Source organism: Boleophthalmus pectinirostris, unplaced genomic scaffold (genome assembly GCF_026225935.1).
Source record: "Boleophthalmus pectinirostris isolate CB_2022bp ecotype Guang Dong unplaced genomic scaffold, ASM2622593v1 HiC_scaffold_2, whole genome shotgun sequence".
In the NCBI taxonomy this organism is placed as follows: domain Eukaryota; kingdom Metazoa; phylum Chordata; class Actinopteri; order Gobiiformes; family Gobiidae; genus Boleophthalmus; species Boleophthalmus pectinirostris.
The window spans coordinates 37,046,606-37,067,400 of record NW_026571152.1 but is presented as its reverse complement, the minus strand read 5'-3'; the positions used below and the strand labels follow the sequence as shown (position 1 = coordinate 37,067,400).

The window sequence follows — 20,795 nt, the reverse complement described above, 5'->3', positions numbered from 1 at the left end:
TAGAAAGTGAGACAAAACCTGCACACTTACTCCCAAACTGCCTTTAATAAACAAAATGACACCGTTTCGATCAGTGGATCTTCATCGGGTCACAGATCCACTGATCGAAACGTCATTTTGTTTATTAAAGGCAGATTGGGAGTAAGTTTGCAGGGTTTGTCTCACTTTCTGTGTTCACTGTGGTGGCCAGGAACGAGGTGTTATGGTATCAAAAATTGGCTTTTGTGAGGTTAAAGCCATGTCATGATCAAAAAACAGACCTGGAGTTGTGTTTTGCTTCATTCGCCAAGTGTCTGAGGTTACGTTTATATGACGACGGCCTGAACAGAAGACGCAAAACTGGCGTTGCGTCCTCACTTTTTATTCCGTGTTTAGACGGAAATCTGCGTGCATACGGTGACGCAAAAGTGTGTGGCATCAATTGGATATGCATGCCATCCGACATGTTTGTTTCTTTGTACTGTATGTATGTGACGTAAAGGCGTACGCGACGTGAGCAGATCAGACCAGAGTTTTGCGTCTTGGGCAGTGTAGACGGAAACGATACAACAAAGTGTATTCAGCTTTTTCTCGAGGGTGGTTTCAGATTTTTGCGTTTTTAAGTCCCAAAAACACCGTCATCGTCTAAACGAAAGGCACTTCTGATAAAATATCTTGTCATTTTTACCCGCAAATGTTCTCATGTAAACAGGTCCTGAGTATTCCTGTTTTTTTTTTAGTCTGTCTACATTGCCAAAGCTCAAAATGCTCTGTTCCACCTTGTGATGTCATGAAGCAATAGTTTTCAAGTTAACAGCTCCTTTTACCTTTTGTTCAGTAGAGACTGGCAATGACAGGGCTGAAATCATCCAAATGTCGAACAATTTCATCCCTGGAATTGTCGAATTCTACTTATGCGATGATTCATGCGATGCGAGGTTAGTTTTATTTCAAACATTATTCTATCAACACAGACATTCACATCGACAGTCTGGCGTAATAATACCATATTTTTCAGACTATAAGTTGCACTTTTTCTTCCCGTGTGACTTATATATTAAAATTTTCATAATGACAGGCGCAAGAGGCTCTCGTCTTGTGTGCCAGTGTCTGCTGCTCCTGTTCCTCCTGTACCACTGTCACTTCACTCTACTGCGCATGTCTCCTGCAGAAAGAGCCTCTGTCCTGCTGCAAGTAGTGAAATATTCAGGTGAAAACGGTAATCGAGCAGCAGAAAGAAAGTTTGGAGCGAGCGAGAAACTTGTGACACCGGGAGGATGCACCATAAAACTTTCCTGAAGTCACTGGACGGATGGACAAAGCCTGGACTTCAGTGACACAGAAACCATCCTGTCAGGATTCAGAAAGGCCGGAATAATTCTAACTGGAACTGATGCTGAGTCTGACGACAGCGACACAGAAGAGGAAGCGGCGCTATGTTTACCTCCGGAGATCACGGAGTTGCTCAGAAGTGACACCGAGGATGAAGAATTGAATGGATTTAGTGATCTGGAGTGAGATGGAGAGTTTGTTAAACTTGTTCTGTTCTGTTGTTTATGTTATAGTTTATCTGAAGAACTGTTCATATGTGACGTTAACAGTCTGTTGTTCTCTGTTCTATTGTTACTAGAACTTGACTTTCAAGCTGAAATGTTGGTTCCTGGTCTCAGATTTTTTCAAATAAATTTCCCCCAAAAAGTGTGACTACTCTGACTACTCTGGAGCGACCAGCGACCTCTGCAAATACAAGGACTGGATGGAATATTTTAAAAAGTGTCTCCACACGTCTCCAACACTCTGGCTCATGAGGAAATGAGATCCTATGTCCAAAATTCTGGACTGTTCCTTTAAAGCTCACAAGAGTTTATTTTGCGTAATACAGGACCTTTAAATCCGTCTAAAACTTGCTTTCAGATTGATTTGAATTTTAACATCTGCAAATGAGACCAATTCAAAATAGAAGTGAGGGAAGCTTGTTCACTGACGTAGTGCAAACTCGCTGAAGGTTTTCCCAGAGCGTCCTGTGTGAGTGATAGAGAGAAGGGAAAGTGTCTGCGATGTCTTGCTCTAGAGCACAGGGGCGACGCTAATTGGACGAGTGTCTGTGTGGCATCTGTTGAGATAAACAGGGAGGCTGCAGGAATCATCAGGGGCTGTCAGGGGGATTGGAAACAGCCCTCCCTCCCCCTGAGCACCTCCAAGCACATGCTCGCAGAAACACGGGCACAGACGCCGGCGGCCGAGTGTGTGCGGCTCTGAGGGTGGAGCCAACTTTTAAATCACCACGCACAAAAACAAGGTCGTAGTTAAAGGTGCATTGTGTAACTTTTCTAGTGGAGGGTCAGTTCTCCACAGAGATGTTATCAGTGTTGGGGAGTAATAGATTACATGTACCGGAGTTACGTAATCAGAGTACAAATTATGAGTAACTGTATTCAGTTACAGTTACTACAGTTTCAGTGAGTGGTAATTGGATTACGTTACTTTGTTGAAATAAATGGATTAAACGGTGGTATTTTCTAAACCAGGTCCAAACTAGGTCTAAACCAGGTCTAAACCAAGACTAAACCAGGACTAAAACCAGGTCTAAACCAGGTCTAAACCAGGTCTAAAAAGGTCTAAAAGGTCTAAACTAAAGGTCTAGGTCTAAACCAGGTCTAAAACTAAAGGTCTAGGTCTAACCAGGTCTAAACCAGGTCTAAACCAGGACTAAAACTAACCAGGTCTAAACTGGTCTAAACCAGGTCTAAACTAGGTCTAAACCAGGTCTAAACCAGGTCTAAACCAGGTTAAACCAGGAACTAAACCAGGACTAAAACCAGGTCTAAACCAGGTCTAAAGCAGGTCTAAACCAGGTTTAAACCAAGACTAAAACCAGGACTAAACCAGGTCTACTAAACCAGGTCTGGTCTAAACTAGGTCTAAACTGTCTAAACCTAAACCAGTAAACCAGTCTAAACCTAAAGCCAGGTCTAAACCAGGTCTAAAAGAGGATTTAAGAGGACTAAACCATACTGCGTGGACGTGTCTCCTTCTCTTCTATCAATAATATTTTTAATTTGGTTCAGTAAAGTCTGGGCTTTTTTATTTTCTTTTATCAGACAAAACATCTTATGTGAAGATCCTCATCTTTGCTTCTCTACAGCAAATCAAGTAATCCAAAGTATTCAGATTACGTTACTCACTTTAAGTAATTTAATGGATTACGTTACAAACTACATTTTGGTGTATGTAATCTGTAATCTGTAGGGGAATTACATTTTAAAAGTCACCTTCACAACACTGGATGTTATTGCTTCGTCTGGAATGTTTCACAGTGTGGTATTAAACATTTCTAACTTCATGGAGACCAAACCAGACCAAGATACAGGTCAGATCTGCGGAGTGGCAAGTATTTCTGAGCTATAAAACCAACTGTAATTGAATAAATGTAAGGTAAAGCAATGACATTTCCACAAAAAGGTGACAGAACCTCAAGTGAAAAGTTACATAGTTCATCTTTAAACTGCCAATAACAGGTTTTGATGATTCTGTAATTTCTATTTAATTTGGTGGGATAATACTTGTTGTAAATAAACTATACATTGACATGAATCAAGGAGCAATCTGCAAAGAAAAGTTGAGAAATATGTTGAAAATTACAGGAAATAGTGAGTTCTAAAACACGTTGATTCTGTCCAAAAGTTTGGCAATTTTTTTTTCTGATACTTCTTTTCTAATACAAGATTTCAACAAAATAATAATTATTATAATCTGATTTGTCACATCAAAATTTCTGTTATTTTAGAGGAGTTTTGGCCCTGTCTAGAGCACAGTTGCTAGGTAACAGTTCAGGAATTTCAACCAGGACGTAAAATTTGGAGTTTAAAAAAATTGCCATTTTAGTAAAATCCTAAATCAGAGGTCTTCAACAGGGGAATCGAGACCCTAGGAGGATTGGGGTCATATTAAACTTATTCTCTTGTATAATCCTGTGTATTTACTCTTATTTTTCTGTTACCTGATCGTATTCTGACGCTCCAGGGTAGAGAGGCCAGCCCAGGAAGAGCTCGGCGATGACACAGCCCAGGGACCACATGTCGATGGCCTCACAGAACGGAAGGCCCAGGATGATCTCTGGAGCTCTGTGAAAACATGAAACAAACTGGTCAGAAATACTCCACACACACACAAAAACTCCCACACAGGACTAAATTATAAATAAAACAAGTAAAACAAGTAAAGGGGAAAATGAACCGCACAAAAAACAAATACTATAAAGTCAATGCAGTGTGGCTATGCTGGACGACCACTATTACTGAAGATCTTTTTCCTTTATGTTTGTTTTTGTTTTGTGTTTGTTTCTTATGTCTTTCTCACTCCGGTTTCAAAGAAAAAACTGAGCCTAAATATGCAGGATTTGTGTGAATGTGAATGAAGCAAAACACAACTCCAAAGGAAAATATATTTTAACATGGATAAATATAACGTATTATGAGCCCTGTGTGTTGAAAATCAGTTTTAATCCAATGTAGTTGCTATGTCCAAATTAAAGGTGCATTGCGGAACTTTTCTGGTGTGGATCCGTCACCTGCTTGTCTCCATGGAGATGTTATTGCTTTGTCTAGAATGTTCCATAGTAGAAATTAAATCTCAAGTAGTGTCGTAGTACTCGAGACCGGTCTTGGTCTCAAGACTGGCCTCGAGACTTCTTCGTCTTGGACTTGACCGCAATTGGATTCGGTCTTGTCTCGAACTTGACCGTGTCTGGACTCGGTCTTGTCTCAGACTTGACCATGTTTGAACTCGGCCTTGTCTCAGATTTGACTGCATCTGGACTCGGTCTTGTCTCGGACTTGACCTTGTTTGGACTCGGTCTTGTCTGAAACTTGACCGTGTTTGGACTCGGTCTTGTCTCAAACTTGACCGTGTTTGGACTCGGTCTTGTCTCAAACTTGACCGTGTTGGACTCGGTCTTGTCTCGGACTTGACCGTGTTTGGACTCGTCTTGTCTCGAACTTGACCGTGTTTGGACTCGGTCTTGTCTCGAACTTGACCGTGTTTGGACTCGGTCTTGTCTCGGACTTGACCGTGTTTGGACTCGGTCTTGTCTCGGACTTGACCGTGTTTGGACTCGGTCTTGTCTCGAACTTGACCACGTTTGGACTCGGTCTTGTCTCAGACTTGACCGTGTTTGGACTCGGTCTTGTCTCGAACTTGACCACGTTTGGACTCAGTCTTGACTTGGTCTTGACCGTGTCTGGACTCGGTCTTGTCTCAAACTTGACCACGTTTGAACTCGGTCTTGTCTCAGACTTGACCGTGTTTGGACTCGGCCTTGTCTCAGATTTGACCGCATCTGGACTCGGTCTTGTCTCGGACTTGACCGTGTTTGGACTCGGTCTTGTCTCAAACTTGACCGTGTTTGGACTCGGTCTTGTCTCAAACTTGACCGTGTTTGGACTCGGTCTTGTCTCGGACTTGACCGCACTTGGACTCGGTCTTGTCTCAAACTTGACCGTGTTTGGACTCGGTCTTGTCTCGAACTTGACCACGTTTGGACTCGGTCTTGTCTCGGTCTTGACCGTGTTTGGACTCGGTCTTGTCTCAGACTTGACCACGTTTGGACTCGGTCTTGTCTCAGTCTTGACCGTGTTTGGACTCGGTCTTGTCTCAGACTTGACTGTGTTTGGACTCGGGCTTGTCTCAGATTTGACCGCATCTGGACTCGGTCTTGTCTCGGACTTGACTGCATTTGGACTCGGTCTTGTCTCGGACTTGACCGCATTTGGACTCAGTCTTGTTTTGGACTTGACCACATTTGGACTCAGTCTTGTCTCAGTCTTGAGGTGATAAAATTGAGATACATTTATAAAAACTTAGATATAAATGTGCCAAAATAAAAAAATATATAAAATACAAATAAATATCGAAAATTACAGAGATGGTCTCGATTTGGTCTCAATGGGTCGTGGTCTTGGTCTTGTCTTGGTCTCGGGACCCTGTGGTCTCGGACAGGTCTTGGTCTCGATTATTGCGGTCTTAACTACAACACTAATCTCAAGGAAGGAAAACAACTACTAGTATAGGCTACATTACAGGTCAGATCTGTGGAGGTACGACCCCACTCACAGTCAGAATATTTTTTTTAAAGGAATTTTTGAGCTATAAAACCACCTGTAATTGAATAAATGTTAAGTAGATCTGTTTAATGTCATACTGTGGAACATTCTAGGCAGAGCAATGACATATTAATAGAAACCCACATCCAGAAAGTTACCCAAAGCACCTTTAATAACAAAATAAATAAAAGAAAACAGCCACAATCATCTTTATCGTCTTTTATTTTTCCGCTTTTGAGTGTGAAAAGACCTCACACCAGAGAGTCTGTCAGTGGGGACTGTGTAGCTTCAAAGTTTAAAACATCATTCGGACAGACTAGTTTATCTTTTAAATAAATAAATGAATAAAAAAACAACAACTTGCAGCTAAAACACGCTCCTCAGTCCACAGAAGCGGCTGAGATAAGAAGGAGGACTAGTATATGTACGAGTGAGCTGGAAAAAACACAAACCCAAGCGACGTTTCTGAAAGCCAATACGATTTAAATAGAAACATGTTCACACTGAAAACTCACACAGACAATTTCATTAAGTCTTTCAGTGTGAAGGCTGCAGGTTACACAGCGCCGGATCGTTTAAAAGTCTCACGCCAAAGCTGCACATGTACGAGTATTTTCACATGAATGGCCTGACTTCAATGGCGCCGCAGACACACAATTATGAAAAGGGAAATTGGCAAACAGTCTCTTAAACCAGCGTTTGAGTAAGTCATTTTTCTGATTCGGAAATCAACCAGAAAGACGAGCCAGGTTCTGCGCCAAGTTTCTATGACTGTGTTTCGAGTACTGCTGCCACAATCAGCCAATCAAAGCTCTGGTTAATAAAAATATATGAAAAATTAGACAATGTTAAAGCTCCTATATTAAGCAAAATTTACTCCTATGAGATTTAAGCCATGTTTTAATGTTGTTACCTCCTCAAAAACAGACCTGGGGTTGTGTTTTGTTTCATTCACACGTGTTTTAGAGCGGTGAAAATCAAGTCTTGTCTGGTTTCAAAACTAGATACTAATTTGAACAGGTATCAATAACAAAAAAATCAATTTAAAAAATCCATAAACATGATATTTGACCTTTTCTGAACAGTTTTAGAATCCTCTTAAACTGTCTGAATTAGTTTAAGATCCCATGTTAACGTAAAAACAGCAAAAAGTGGAGTGTTAAAATTGACTCTCCCAGAATCAGTTTTAACATTTTTTCAGAGTTGATATGAGTTCAATCTGTTCTAGAGTTAATTTAACATTTTTGGAAATGGTAATTTAAAAGTAACTCTGGACCAAAGTTCCTGTTTAACCCCATAATCAAGAGTTATATTCACGTTTTGAGAGTAAACGGATAACACTTTGTAGAGTTATCCTGATTTAGCGAAACAACACACAGAGGTGTTTTATTTTACACTTTATTTTACTTAATTTAAGATGAAATTATGAACAAAACTGGTCCAAACTGGTCTTCTCTCACGGGAGTTTGAAGTGGTAGGTGGGAAGAGCCAAATTAACACTAAGGGAGGTTGAATTAACACTAGGAGAAGTTGAATTAACACTAAGGGAGGTTGAATTAACACTAGTGGAAGTTGAAGTTGAATTAACACTAATAGAAGTTGAATTAACACTAGTGGAAGTTGAATTAACACTAGTGGAAATTGAATTAACACTAAGGGAGGTTGAATTAACACTAGTGGAAGTTGAATTAACACTAATAGAAGTTGAATTAACACTAATAGAAATTGAATTAACACTAGTGGAAATTGAATTAACACTAGTGGAAGTTGAATTAACACTAGTGGAAGTTGAATTAACACTAGTGGAAGTTGAATTAACACTAGTGGAAGTTGAATTAACACTAGTGGAAGTTGAATTAACACTAGTGGAAGTTGAATTAAACCAGGGGAGGTTGAATTAGCACGAAGGGAAGTTGAATTAACTCCAACTCCAATCAACTCTGGTAAATAATCCCAACTCGAACCCCCATTTAACTTTCAAATAGTTAAAATAACACTTTTTGTGTTGAAAACAATTCTGAAATATTTCACCCTGAAATTTTAACCCTCCAGTTGTTGCTGTGTACTTACTTCATTCTTCCGTTATATTTTCTTAATGGGTGATACACGTAAGATTCAGCAACAGAAGTAATTTTGGTACTAATGAAAAAAAAAATAAAAAATAAAAAATGCTAGTGTGATCTGCAGCTGTCCACAGGAGGTGCCAACAACTTCACAGCTCTGAAATATTTAACCCTGAAATTTTAACCCTTCAGTTTTTACTCTGCCGTACTGTTACTTAGTGTTGATTAGAAACTATTTAGCTTAAAAAATATATATATATATTTATTTAAGTTTATTATTATTAGTCTGTTTACATCTCCGAAAATCTAAATTCTAAGTTAACAGCTCCTTTTACCTTTAGTTCAGTGGAAATTAGAAATCCCAGGGCTAAAATCACCCAAATTATTCTAGAAAAGGTGTAAAAACCCAGAAGAATTTCAGCATTAATAGGGTTTGTGTGTTAGTCATGTGTGAATGAAACAAAACACAACTCCAGGTCTGTTTGTGACAAGGAAAAAAAACATTATAACAGATAAGAAAACGGCGTAATATCTGCCCTTTAAGATTCCCATTACCTCTTTAGGTTTGTATTAATTACTTGGGATTAAACAGATCCCGGCTCGGTTGCCATGGTCACCAAAATCACATTAGGATCACGCTGATAAATTGTTATTAATTCATACTAACTCCTCTATTCTGTTTCGTTGCAGGAGAAGTGTGCAATAATGAAGTGCTAATCTTATCATTTGGTTACACATTTAAGCCTGTGTGATTGTCTAAATTGCTACGGGAATTTTGCTTTGGAATTTTAATTTTTATTTTTTAAATGGCTGTAGGAGAATCATTTTAACATTGTCTATTTTTCAAGGATTTTGCCACAGGAGAGACGTAATGATGTTTCCTCATCAAAAACATACCCTGGAGTTGTGTTTTGTTTTTATTTAGGTTCTTCTCTCAAAACAGGAAACACTCTGTTCCACCTTGTGATGTCATGTGAGTGCTCCATTGTGTTTTTAAACTCCATACACCTTTACTAGAAACATTTGGATGATTTTAGTCATGGAATTTATCATTTTAGCCGTGGGATTTATCATTTCCATTCAACTAACAGTAAAAGGGAGCTGTTCACTTAAAAACCACCACGACATGACGTGCGGTCTTAGGTTACGTTTACACTGAAACGAATCACCGTATCACCGTATCGGAAACGATCTGCGTCCTGACACGTCGTTTCTGTGTCCGCCATCCTTCCCTAGCCACACAGCTTTGAGCATATTTGTTTATGTTTTACAGAAATGAAACTTTAAACCGCATGGCTCATTTGCATAAACTAAACGCTCAAAAAAACAGCTCGCTCCTTGTGGGCTGACGAGGTTCGGCTTCTGTCAGACTAAAGGACACGACTCAGTGGAATATGAGTGTTCTTTCGGTGACAGAGGGGTGTTCTGCTGATGGTGAGTCTGTTCTGTGTTTCTTTCACGTTGGAGATGGTTCATGTGAAACTTTTCAGCAATTATACATCTGCAGGTCGTACACAAAGACCGTATATATTAGGGATGGGCATTCGATGAAATTTTCTTAATCGATCGTCGGAAGAATTAACGATCAATTATCGATTAATCATTAACGTTTTTATATTAAAATGACCATCATTATTATTACTATCTGCACTACTAATCTGCATAAATAAATTCAACTTTATGACAAATAAACCGTAACGACTCTAGAGCCACATCAGCCCGTTTGACATTATAATGTGTTTAATTCAGTTTTGTGCAACTCTCACAGAAACAAAACTTAAAACCGCATCACTAATTTGCATAAACTCAGCGAAGATAAAACTACAGCTCTTGTGTCGCTGATGCGGTTCAACTTCTGTCGGATTAAAAGACATGACTCAGTGGAATACAGGTTAGTGTGACCAGATTTGTGTTTGTCAAAACCAGGACACCGTACGGGGGGAGGGAGGTGGGGACTCGTCATCGACATTGAGCGACTCTCACCTGACAAAACTTTTTCCCACTGGACACCGAAACATATGTGCTGCTTTATACACTGTGCACATGGACTCACACTTGTCCCGACCGCAACGGAAAGCGTGGAATTTCTTGTACAAGTCATCGTTAAATACACATTTGTGCTTCGGCACGTTGCAGACTGACCAACTGTCTGTGTCTCGCTCCTTCTGATGCAGAGACACATGTATGAAGCCCCATTTGGTCACACTACGCAAAGCAACCTACATTGGGTTTGTCGATTAAAATGAACATAATCGATGAAATTCTTAATGATCAATTATCGATTAATCGACTAATCATGCCCATCCCTAGTATATATGAATGGACAGATATCGTCGCCCCCTAGCGTTTTGGCAGTGAACTATTTTGCGGTGTACAGACCTCGACGCAGATCCATAAATCAAAAACGACAGCGACAAGGCGATGTCGGCAGTGCGCGTGAGTCGACGCAGAACTATACTTCACCCTTAAGACTCAAAAAAACAGCCCGCTAAATATGAATGGACATATATTCTAGCCTCTTAGCATTTTGGCGGTGAATTACTTCGCTGCGCATAGAACTACATCAGTGTATCAAAGTTTTCAGGCGTGGGAGTTGGCGGCACCAGATCATTCCATCTCTGGAGTCATTTTCCATCGGATTAGTGTGGACAAACACCGCATCCACAACGAAAATAACACAAATATGTACTAGTGTGGATGGGGCCTCACACTCCATACACCTTCACTGGAATTATATGGATGTTTTTAGCTGTCGGTTTTCTAATTTCCTTTGAACAAACAGTAAAAGGAGCTGTTCACTTGAAAACTACCACTATATGACATCACAAGTTGGAACAGAGCATTTTAAGCTCTGGAGATATAGACAGACTAATAATAACTAGAAAAGCACTCAGAGAGCGCAGACCTCCGCCAAGGACTACAGTCCCCCTCATATTAATTGTGTTTTCCATAAATATTTGTCTCGTATCTTTCAATTTGGAATATGAAAGAGGATCCCATTGTCCATCCCTGAGTCAAATTTCATGGAGTTTGGTCAATAATTAACCGAGATATTGAGAAACTAAATTTTTGGCCCCATTTACCACAATGTTAACTAAAATTTCAAAGTGATCCAGAATCCAGGATTTCTTCCGGATCACCCCCAAAATGAAATCAGTTCTTCCTTTTCACATTTCCAACAAATCCTGAAAATTTCATCAAAATCGGTCCATAACTTTTTGAGTTATGTTGCTAACAGACAAACAAACAAACAAACAAACAGACAAACAGACAAACGCCGGCAAAAACATAACCTCCTTGGCGGAGGTAATAAACCTGGTTAATAATAAATGGATTATAATTTTCATAATTACGATAACATGGGGTCTTATACTCGTTCGGACAGACTTTAAGACAATTCTAAAACTGTTCAGAAAAGGTAAAATGTCATGTTTATGGATTTTTAAAAACTGATCTACTGAACAAAAAGTAGCTGTGAACTTGAAAACTACCGCTTCATGACATCACAAGGTGCAACAGAACATTTAAAGCTTATAGATGTAGTAAATCAGAACGACTCAAACACGTATGAATGAAACAAAACACAAAAAAACACAAAAACACAACTCCAGGTCTGTGTTTGACGAGGTAACGGCATCATAAAACGACTCAATGCTCAAAACAAGTCAATTTTGCTTATTATAGGATCTTTAAGAGACAAAATTGTAAGTTTACTGCACTTATTTTCATAATAAACAACTCAATTGAATAAGAAAAACAACATAATAGCATTTTAGTGAAAGAAAAACATATAGATAAACCAATGTGAGTTATTGTTTCCTCAGAGTGGATGTGGAGGTCACCGAGGGCACAATGGAAGAGATAAATCGCTATAGCAACAGTATCTCAGGACACAAGCACTGGCCGGCAATACAAATATATTAAACAATAAACAAAATGTCCCTCAAACCCTTTTAATATGTAAGAGAAACACCGGTTTATTCATCCAAAATGGAAATGTCTCAAAAAACAATATCTGCGAGTAGCTTAAAGGTCTTATATTACGCAAAATTTACTCTCTCGTGAGCTTTAAGTCGTCTTACAATCCTGTTAACTCCTCAAAAACAGACCTGGAGTTGTGTTTTGTTTCATTCACACATGTTTGTTTATATTAGTCTGTCTATAAAATGGTCTGTTCCACCTTGTGATGTCATGAAGCGGTAGTTTTTAAGTCAAGTTAGAGCATTAGTTTGTGCGTGAATGAAACAAAATGTGAGTATGTTTTTGAGGAAACATAACACAGATCAGACCTCTAATTCAGAATATTTTGGGCTTGTAAAAAAACAATAAAAAATCAGTACCAGGAAGGCCTAGAGTACGATACAAAAACTAGTATTACTGAAGGAAATCACATAAATGGGACAACAAGACCTTGAACCCTGATGAGTTTTGGTCCAATAATTTAACTCAGTACTATTTTAAGACCACACAGAATCATTCAAGAAACTAAAATGATTCTATGTGGAAAACTAGGGATGTAACGATATTCAAATCTCTCGATACGGTACGATATTTATTTATTTACACAGTTGCATTTTCACAATTTACACAAAATTGTGAGAATGCAACTTTTTCCTTTAAAAATGCCTCATGCAAGACTTTTATTCTGTCATAGACCAAAGAATTAAGATTTAAATGTGCTTAAAAATTATGATTCTGATTATTATGTGTATTACTTTTCATGTAGTTTGCACTGTAATGGAGCAAAGGATCGTGGTATATGTAGTTCGCTCAGTTTTTTTTAAGCTATTGCTGCAACAAAACAATGAATTTAAGCAAAGAGACTTGAAATCTGAGACTTTTTTTAAAATAAGATATCACGATATTTAAGTTATTGTTACATGAAAACCACATTATATCGTCTAATTATTGTGGTATAGATATCAGTATCATGTAGAGCTGGTATCATTCAGAAGTTGCAGATATGATTCATACCTCGATACAGTGAGCTTACGATTCGATATGATTTAATACGATATATTTGCAATATATTTGATACGGTTCATTAAAAACTAAAGGCTAAATCATGACTATGATACTAAAAGTCTTTGTTACACCACTTCTTGTGCAAAGTTCATATGAAATATAAACATTTTAATCCTCAAAACTGTGAAAATGTCAAATGTGTTGCATAAATGAGATTCCTTCCACTAACCAAACACCAAAACTGTAGCTGTAACAAAATAATTTAAGGCCTGTTTACACGAGAACACTTGAAGGTAAAAACGACAAAATATTTTATCGGAAGTGCCTTTTGTGTAGATGGTGATGCCATTTTTGGCTTAAAAACGCAAAAATCTGAAACCAAAAATCTCGAATACAATCTGCCATAGCATTTCCGTCTACATACCCAATCGAATTCCACACACTTTTGCGTCACCGTATGCATGCAGATTTCCTCCCGAAAACACTCATCTAAACTGAGAATAGAAAGTGAAGACACGACGATTACCCCTGATGATATATCGATACAACATCCCACCATATCAATATTGCATCATCACAGTAAATGATACGATATATTGATATACTGATATTTTTGCACACCCCTAATCATGTATGAAGTTTTTTCCAAACTATCAAGATCAAGATTGAAATGCAAATATCGTAACTACACGGCAGAAGGCAGAATTAGTTAGTCTCCGTTTGAACCTGAGCTGATCTCTTTTAGAATCGATTTTAAAAGTTCACTGATCACTTTTAAAGCTCATTTAGGTCTTGCACCAAGTTACATTTCAGAATTTTAACTCCCTATGAGCCTCCTGCAGGTTTAGATCCTCAGGCAGGTCCTTCTGTCTGTTCCAAAGTCCACACTCCGGATGAAGGTGATGGAGCCTTTTCCTTCTGGGCTTTGGAACGATCTGCCTGAGGAGATAAGACTTGCACCATCAGGATCATCTTTTAAATCACTTTTTAAGACCCATTTTTGACATCGACAAAAAGTCCCACACCCCGGTATCAAATCGATCGGCCCGGCAAAAAATTTGATAAAATGGGCATTGCGACAATGACCGACGTGACAAGACTCAACAGCGCCACTGAGAATTGGACCCCTATGGGAGTGGGGACAGGCAAAGTTTGTCACGGAGAAACGAAATTCGGGAAAGTGATAGAGAACAATGAGACAAGCCAAAAGATGAATTGGAGCATGTCTCTATGACAAACAGGAAGTCGGACATATTGGATCAAACATTCGCTGCCATTTTGACTTGGGTGTCTACAAAAAGATTCAAGTCCCCGGGGTTTAGTCCAAATGAGCTCAGATTTGACATGTCAAATCCGTGTATCATTCGTTCATTCATTTTTCAATATAAAACCAAAAATAAGAAAACGAAAAAACAACAGTTTTCTTCGTTATTTGTCTCCAAAACCAAAATGAAAAAAACGGATAACGATTCGTTTTTTCAGTTTTCAATTTTGTGTTTAAATGAAGAATGGAAAAAATGGATAACGGCCGTTTCCCGTTTACGTGACTTCCGTGACTGCGATGCCGAACTTTTGCACCGCGTACGGACTGAATCAGGACGGATCCAGGTCCGAGACCAGACCGAGACCAGAGCGGGACTGAGACTGGGACCAGACCGGGACCAGACCGGGACCAGAGCGGGACCAGGGTGGACTCCGAGCTTTGACTCCGAGCCTCCACAGGGTCCGAGCCTCAGCTTCGAGCTCCGGCCCTGCCGTGGACTCTGAGCCTCCGGTCTGGTCCCGGTCTGGTCCTGGTCTTGTCTCGGTCTCGGTCTCAGGCCCGCTCTGGTCCCGGTCTGGTCCTAGTCTCAGTAGCGCTTTGGTCCCGGTCTGGTCCCGGACCTGGTCCATTTGAACCAAAAGCTCTTAGTTCGATTCATTTTCATTGGTGTGAATGTGTCAGTCGGAGGCTTTGCACCACCTCGGAACCAGCCGCGGTTCTTGAGCGCGGAGAACCAGAGCAGCTCTGTCCCGGTCTCAGTCCTGCTCTGGTCCCGGTCTGGTCTCGGACCTGGATCAGTCCTGATTCAGTCCGTACGCGGTGCAAAAGTTCGGCATCGCAGTCACGGAAGTCACGTAAACGGGAAACGGCCGTTATCCGTTTTTTCCATTCGTCATTTAAACACAAAATCGAAAACTGAAATTTTGGTTTTGGAGACAAATAGCGAAGAAAACTGTTGTTTTTTCGTTTTCTTATTTTTGGTTTTATATTGAAAAACGAATGAACGAATGATACACGGATTATGTCACATCTACAGACTAGGTTTTTTGATACTCCTCCTTATTCCTTATTTATTTTTATTCTATTCCGTTTTATGTATTTCTATTTTAATATAATTAATTGGATTGTTTGCATCATTGTCTGTTTTTGTTTGCTATTTTTACACTTTTTGTATTGTTCTTTGTGTCTTGTACTGCACTTGGTAAACCTTGCTTTTAAAAGTGCTTCATAAATAAAGATTCGTTATTATTATTTTTATTATCATCTGAGTTTATGGAGGACTTTTATGAGAACCATGACTGCTGAGACTGTTCCATAAGAAAGTCTCCCTGTCAAAACCCATTGTGCAGATAAAAGCCACAGGAAGTCCTCCCCTCCCCTCTGTGTCCCGGGGCTAAGTCACTTCCAGCTGTGTTAAATCTACGCAGTATCAGCATCCATTTTTACAGAATCAAAATGTTGTGTTGGTATCTTTCGGCCTTCTGTTATGTCCACAGTGATAACATGTATACTTGGTTGACAAAAAACATGCCACGCGCTGATTAAAGCTTCTCTATTACGTAAAATTGACCCTCGTGAGCTTTTAGTCATGTTATAATTGAAAACTTACCTGGAGTTGTGTTTTGGTTCAGTCACGTGTTTGAGTGATCCTTTTTTTATGAGTTTACATCTCCAAAGCTCAAAATGCTCTGTTCCACCTTGTGATGTCATGAAGCGGTAGTTGTCAGGTTAACAGCTACTTTTATGTTTTGTTTACACTGTAAACCCAAACGTTTAAAATAATTAAATAGATTAAGTTGTGTACACTCAACTTAATCTCAAAGAAATAGTCCTAACTCCTAGTCCTAATTTAATTATGTCAAGTTGCTGTAACATGTTTTTTTTTTTGAGTAATATTAACAGAATATTGTGGATATAAGTTAAAAGCTTATAATAAACTTAAAAACACAGACGAGGTACAATTTAGTAGAATTAAGTAATTATTAAGTTTTTTTTTTTTTGTTTTTTTTTAATAACTGAGACAATCAACTGCCTTAATTTTTTGGAGTTTGGGTAACTTATGTAGTAGAGACTGTATATTCCAGCACTGAAATTATCCCAATAATTCTATTGATCTAGTGAAGGTGTATGGAGCACCAGTCCTTGGTGAACTTGAGTTTGGGGCCCTCACTATAATGCATATAATGTTTTTTTTATAAAGTTTATCTATCTATCTATCTATCTATCTATCTATCTATCTCTCTCTCTCTCTCTCTCTATATATATATATATATATATATATATATATATATATGCTTTCATACATATATATGAAAGCATACATAGAGCAACATAACCAAGTGGGGGGCATAGTGTACAGAAACATCTGTGCAGAGTACGGGCTGGAGACCCCAGGATCAAGGTGGGAAACACCTCCAAAGGTTGTGGAGAATGACCGAGCCAAGATCCTGTGGGACTTCCAGATACAGACTGACAGAATGGTGATGGCGAACCAACCAGACATAGTGGTGGTGGATAAGAAACAGAGCAGAGCCGTGGTGGTTGACATCGCAATACCAAGCGATGGTAATATCAGGAAAAAGGAACACGAGAAGCTAGAGAAATACCAGGGGCTCAAGGAAGAGCTGGAGAGATCCTGGAAAGTGAAGGCATCAGTGGTGCCTGTGGTGATCGGACACTCGGGGCTGTAACCCCCAAACTGGAAGAGTGGCTACAACAGATACCGGGAAAAACAACGGACATCTCAGTCCAGAAAAGTGCAGTACTGGGAACAGCAAAGATACTGCACAGAACACACAGGCTCCCAGGCGAGAGGACCCGAGCTGAATGAGGGTGAGAGAGACCTACCACCGTGGAAGGTGAGAAACACATTTATATATATATATATATATATATATATATATATATATATATATATATATATATATATATATATATATATATATGTATATATGTATGTATGTATGTATGTATGTATTTATTTATATAGGCAGCTGTCTACTTTTGCCTGATGATAGCACCGCATCTGCACAAGGTGAAATCACAAGTGTTTTCTGTTTGAGAGAAGAATTCACAATAAATATGCAGAATTTGTGTGTTAAGGTTTGTGTGAATAAAACAGAAAACAACTCTATGTCTTCCAAAAAAGTAAAAGTGACATGAGGAAAACTACAGTTAAAAGGCGTTAACTGTACTTTTTCTCAGGCAGCTTTTACTGTTTTGCAGTACATGGATTTCATTGTGTCCAAACTTTTGATTCCTTTTCCTGCAGCAAACAGCCACATTTTTGTTTTTCTACAACTCCAGGTACGTTTGTGATAAGGAAAAACACAACAATATCTGATAATATTAATACAATGCTTTGGACATTGTTGCTGTCACATTTTGTTTCTGATGATATAAAATCACAAGTGAAACTGACAAACTGTTCCAGCTCATTTCTTCCACAATGTCTTAAAACAAAACCAGCAAAAAAGATGATCTGAACAATGAGATAAATATAGCAGTGAAGCCGTGGGTGTTTAATTGTAACATTCTTTGAGTATAAACTATAATTATAAGACAAAAGGTATTAAAATAAGAACAACATGTCTGTAGAAAGCACAGTTTGAGTCCTTGGAAGCAGCATCTGAGCGGCACATTCGGCTGACACCAACAATTTATCAGGCTTTAAGCTGAGCCCCACCTCCTCGTCTCCAGCTGCTCTGCTCCAGGAGCCGACGTCACCTCAGGGCTGCAGACGCTACGGGCCAACCACAGAAGCACGACCTGTTCATTAGTACTACTTATTTTATCTATTTATTTATCACAAGGACATTATTGACCAACAGCAGGGACGGGACGAGACGCAATTTCCACAAGACGAGACGAGATACGAGACTGGGTCCACAAAAACGAGACGAGACGTTACATTTCACAGTTCAGTTTCCGGTTTTGGCCTCACATTTTTTTCATTTACCGTAATTTCCGGACTATTGACAAAATCTCAGCTATGATGTGATGATTGACAGGACACGGGGTTATCTGTTACATAAGGCTGAGTTGTTGTACAGTTGTAGGGAGTATTATCTGTTACATAAGGGTGAGTTGTTGTACAGTTGTAGGGAGTATTATCTGTTACATAAGGCTGAGTTGTTGTACAGTTGTAGGGAGTATTATCTGTTACATAAGGGTGAGTTGTTGTACAGTTGTAGGGAGTATTATCTGTTACATGAGGGCAAGTCGTTCTACTGTTGTAGGGAGTATTATCTGTTACATAAGGGTGAGTTGTTGTACAGTTGTAGGGAGTATTATCTGTTACATAAGGCTGAGTTGTTGTACAGTTGTAGGGAGTATTATCTGTTACATAAGGGTGAGTTGTTGTACAGTTGTAGGGAGTATTATCTGTTACATAAGGCTGAGTTGTTGTACAGTTGTAGGGAGTATTATCTGTTACATAAGGGCGAGTTGTTGTACAGTTGTAGGGAGTATTATCTGTTACATAAGGGCGAGTTGTTGTACAGTCGTAGGGAGTATTATCTGTTACATAAGGCTGAGTTGTTGTACAGTTGTAGGGAGTATTATCTGTTACATAAGGCTGAGTTGTTGTACAGTTGTAGGGAGTATTATCTGTTACATAAGGCTGAGTTGTTGTACAGTTGTAGGGAGTATTATCTGTTACAACTTGTTAACTTTGTAACAACTTAAATTTATGGACTTAACATACAGAGTTTAGTCCCAAAATCGATAAATAATACATGTACACACACACACACACACACACACACACACACACACACACACACACACACACACACACACAACACACACACACACACACACACACACACACACACACACACACACACACTCTTCTCTGGTCCAGTGTTCTGTTCTTTCTGTACAGAGCCCCAGTTCAGTCAGAGGCCCTCCCCTCTCATGTAACCGGGGCCTATTGAGCCACAGTGAAAGAGCCACTGATAATAGTGTGTGGTGTGTCTGTGCTCCGTCTGCAGCCGTGTGCACTCTCCTGCCCCGTACGCTCTCCTGCCCCGTGCGCTCTCCTGTCCCGTGCACTCTCCTGCCCCGTACGCTCTCCTGCCCCGTGCACTCTCCTGCCCCGTACGCTCTCCTGTCCCGTACACTCTCCTGTCCCGTACACTCTCTGCCCCGACGCTCTCTGCCCGTACGCTCTCCTGCCCCGTGCACTCTCCTGCCCCGTGCACTCTCCCGCCCCTGCACTCTCCCGCCCCGTGCACTCTCCTGCTCTATAGGCGAGTTTCATTGTTGACAAAAGTGCGCGTTGCATGCTAGGAATTATTTTGGTCGGCGGCAATAAACACTAATTCAACATGACGGACGGAGCGAGAAAGCACGTAAAGGGTATTGATCCCGGTTATTTATCCACTCTAACGGCAGAGGACCCAAGACCATTTGACCAGAAATTGGTCATAAGCATCGACGGACGACAAATCACCCTTTTCAACCCCGACAAAAGGTGGACCAAACCAAATTTCTGGTCAGAATCACCAACTACCTGGACAAATATTCACTTCGGCGATATCCACAATGACTTGGTGGAAACTCCTGGGCCATTCACAGCAGAAAAGATGAAAACCTCCAAGAGTCTCGATGTGTTGTTGAACTTGTTGGAGTCCACGGTTTGTTAGGATCTTCTACGTTTGCTCTGGGGATGTTTGAAAGCCGTTTAATTCGCCGTTAGCGGTTCTTTTCACTCGGAATATGAAAAAGACATTTTCCTTCTTCCGTGCTTCTATTTGTGCATCCGATAATGCAGCAGGAATTTACCATTATCGGGGATAAATACGCGAGGTTACGCACTGTGTTTGACCGCTATCACTATCGACCAAAATATTTCCCAGCATGCAACGCGGACTTTTAATAACAATGACGTCAGCTGAAACTCGCCTATACCCTCTCCTGCTCCGTACACTCTGGACATGCACATAATTACTATACAGACTTATCATTCAGTATACGAAAGCTGGAACTATACATATTTATAGATTTTGGGGCTCATGCGTACATTTTCTGGGCACTTTTTTTGTAATTTTTGCTGTAATAACAAACGATTTGAGCTGTACAGAGTTGAATAAGTCAGTTTTATGTCTACGTATTGTTTAATTTTGTTGCGGCTCAGACCTTTTAATGATCCTGTATATTTAAAGCTTTATGTGCTTAACGGTTTTGTGGTCATACCAGTCACCAAAACTGTTGTTGTGTCCTCAGGCAAGACACTTCACCCACATTGCCTAGTATGAAAGTGGTGCGTGTGTGAGTGAGCGACAGTGGTGGTCGGAGGAGCCGATGGCGCCGATTGGCATGGCAGCCGTGCTTCCGTCGGTCGGCCCCAGGGCAGCTGTGGCTACAATAGTAAAGTGCCATCTATTTGTGTCCTTATATTTCAAGAATGGCTGCCATGTT

The 20,795-nt window shown here is 39.9% G+C and overlaps 1 protein-coding gene across 1 annotated transcript in view; it reads right to left on the bottom strand.

Moving 5' to 3' along the window:
- Positions 1 to 20,795, bottom strand: part of hipk2 (homeodomain interacting protein kinase 2) — a 461,145-nt gene that overhangs the window by 125,431 nt on the left and 314,919 nt on the right. Inside the window, exon 3 of the mRNA XM_055155980.1 lies at positions 3,980 to 4,103. Within this exon, the coding sequence (XP_055011955.1) occupies positions 3,980 to 4,103 (124 nt within the window). The remainder of the gene's footprint in view (positions 1 to 3,979; positions 4,104 to 20,795) is intronic.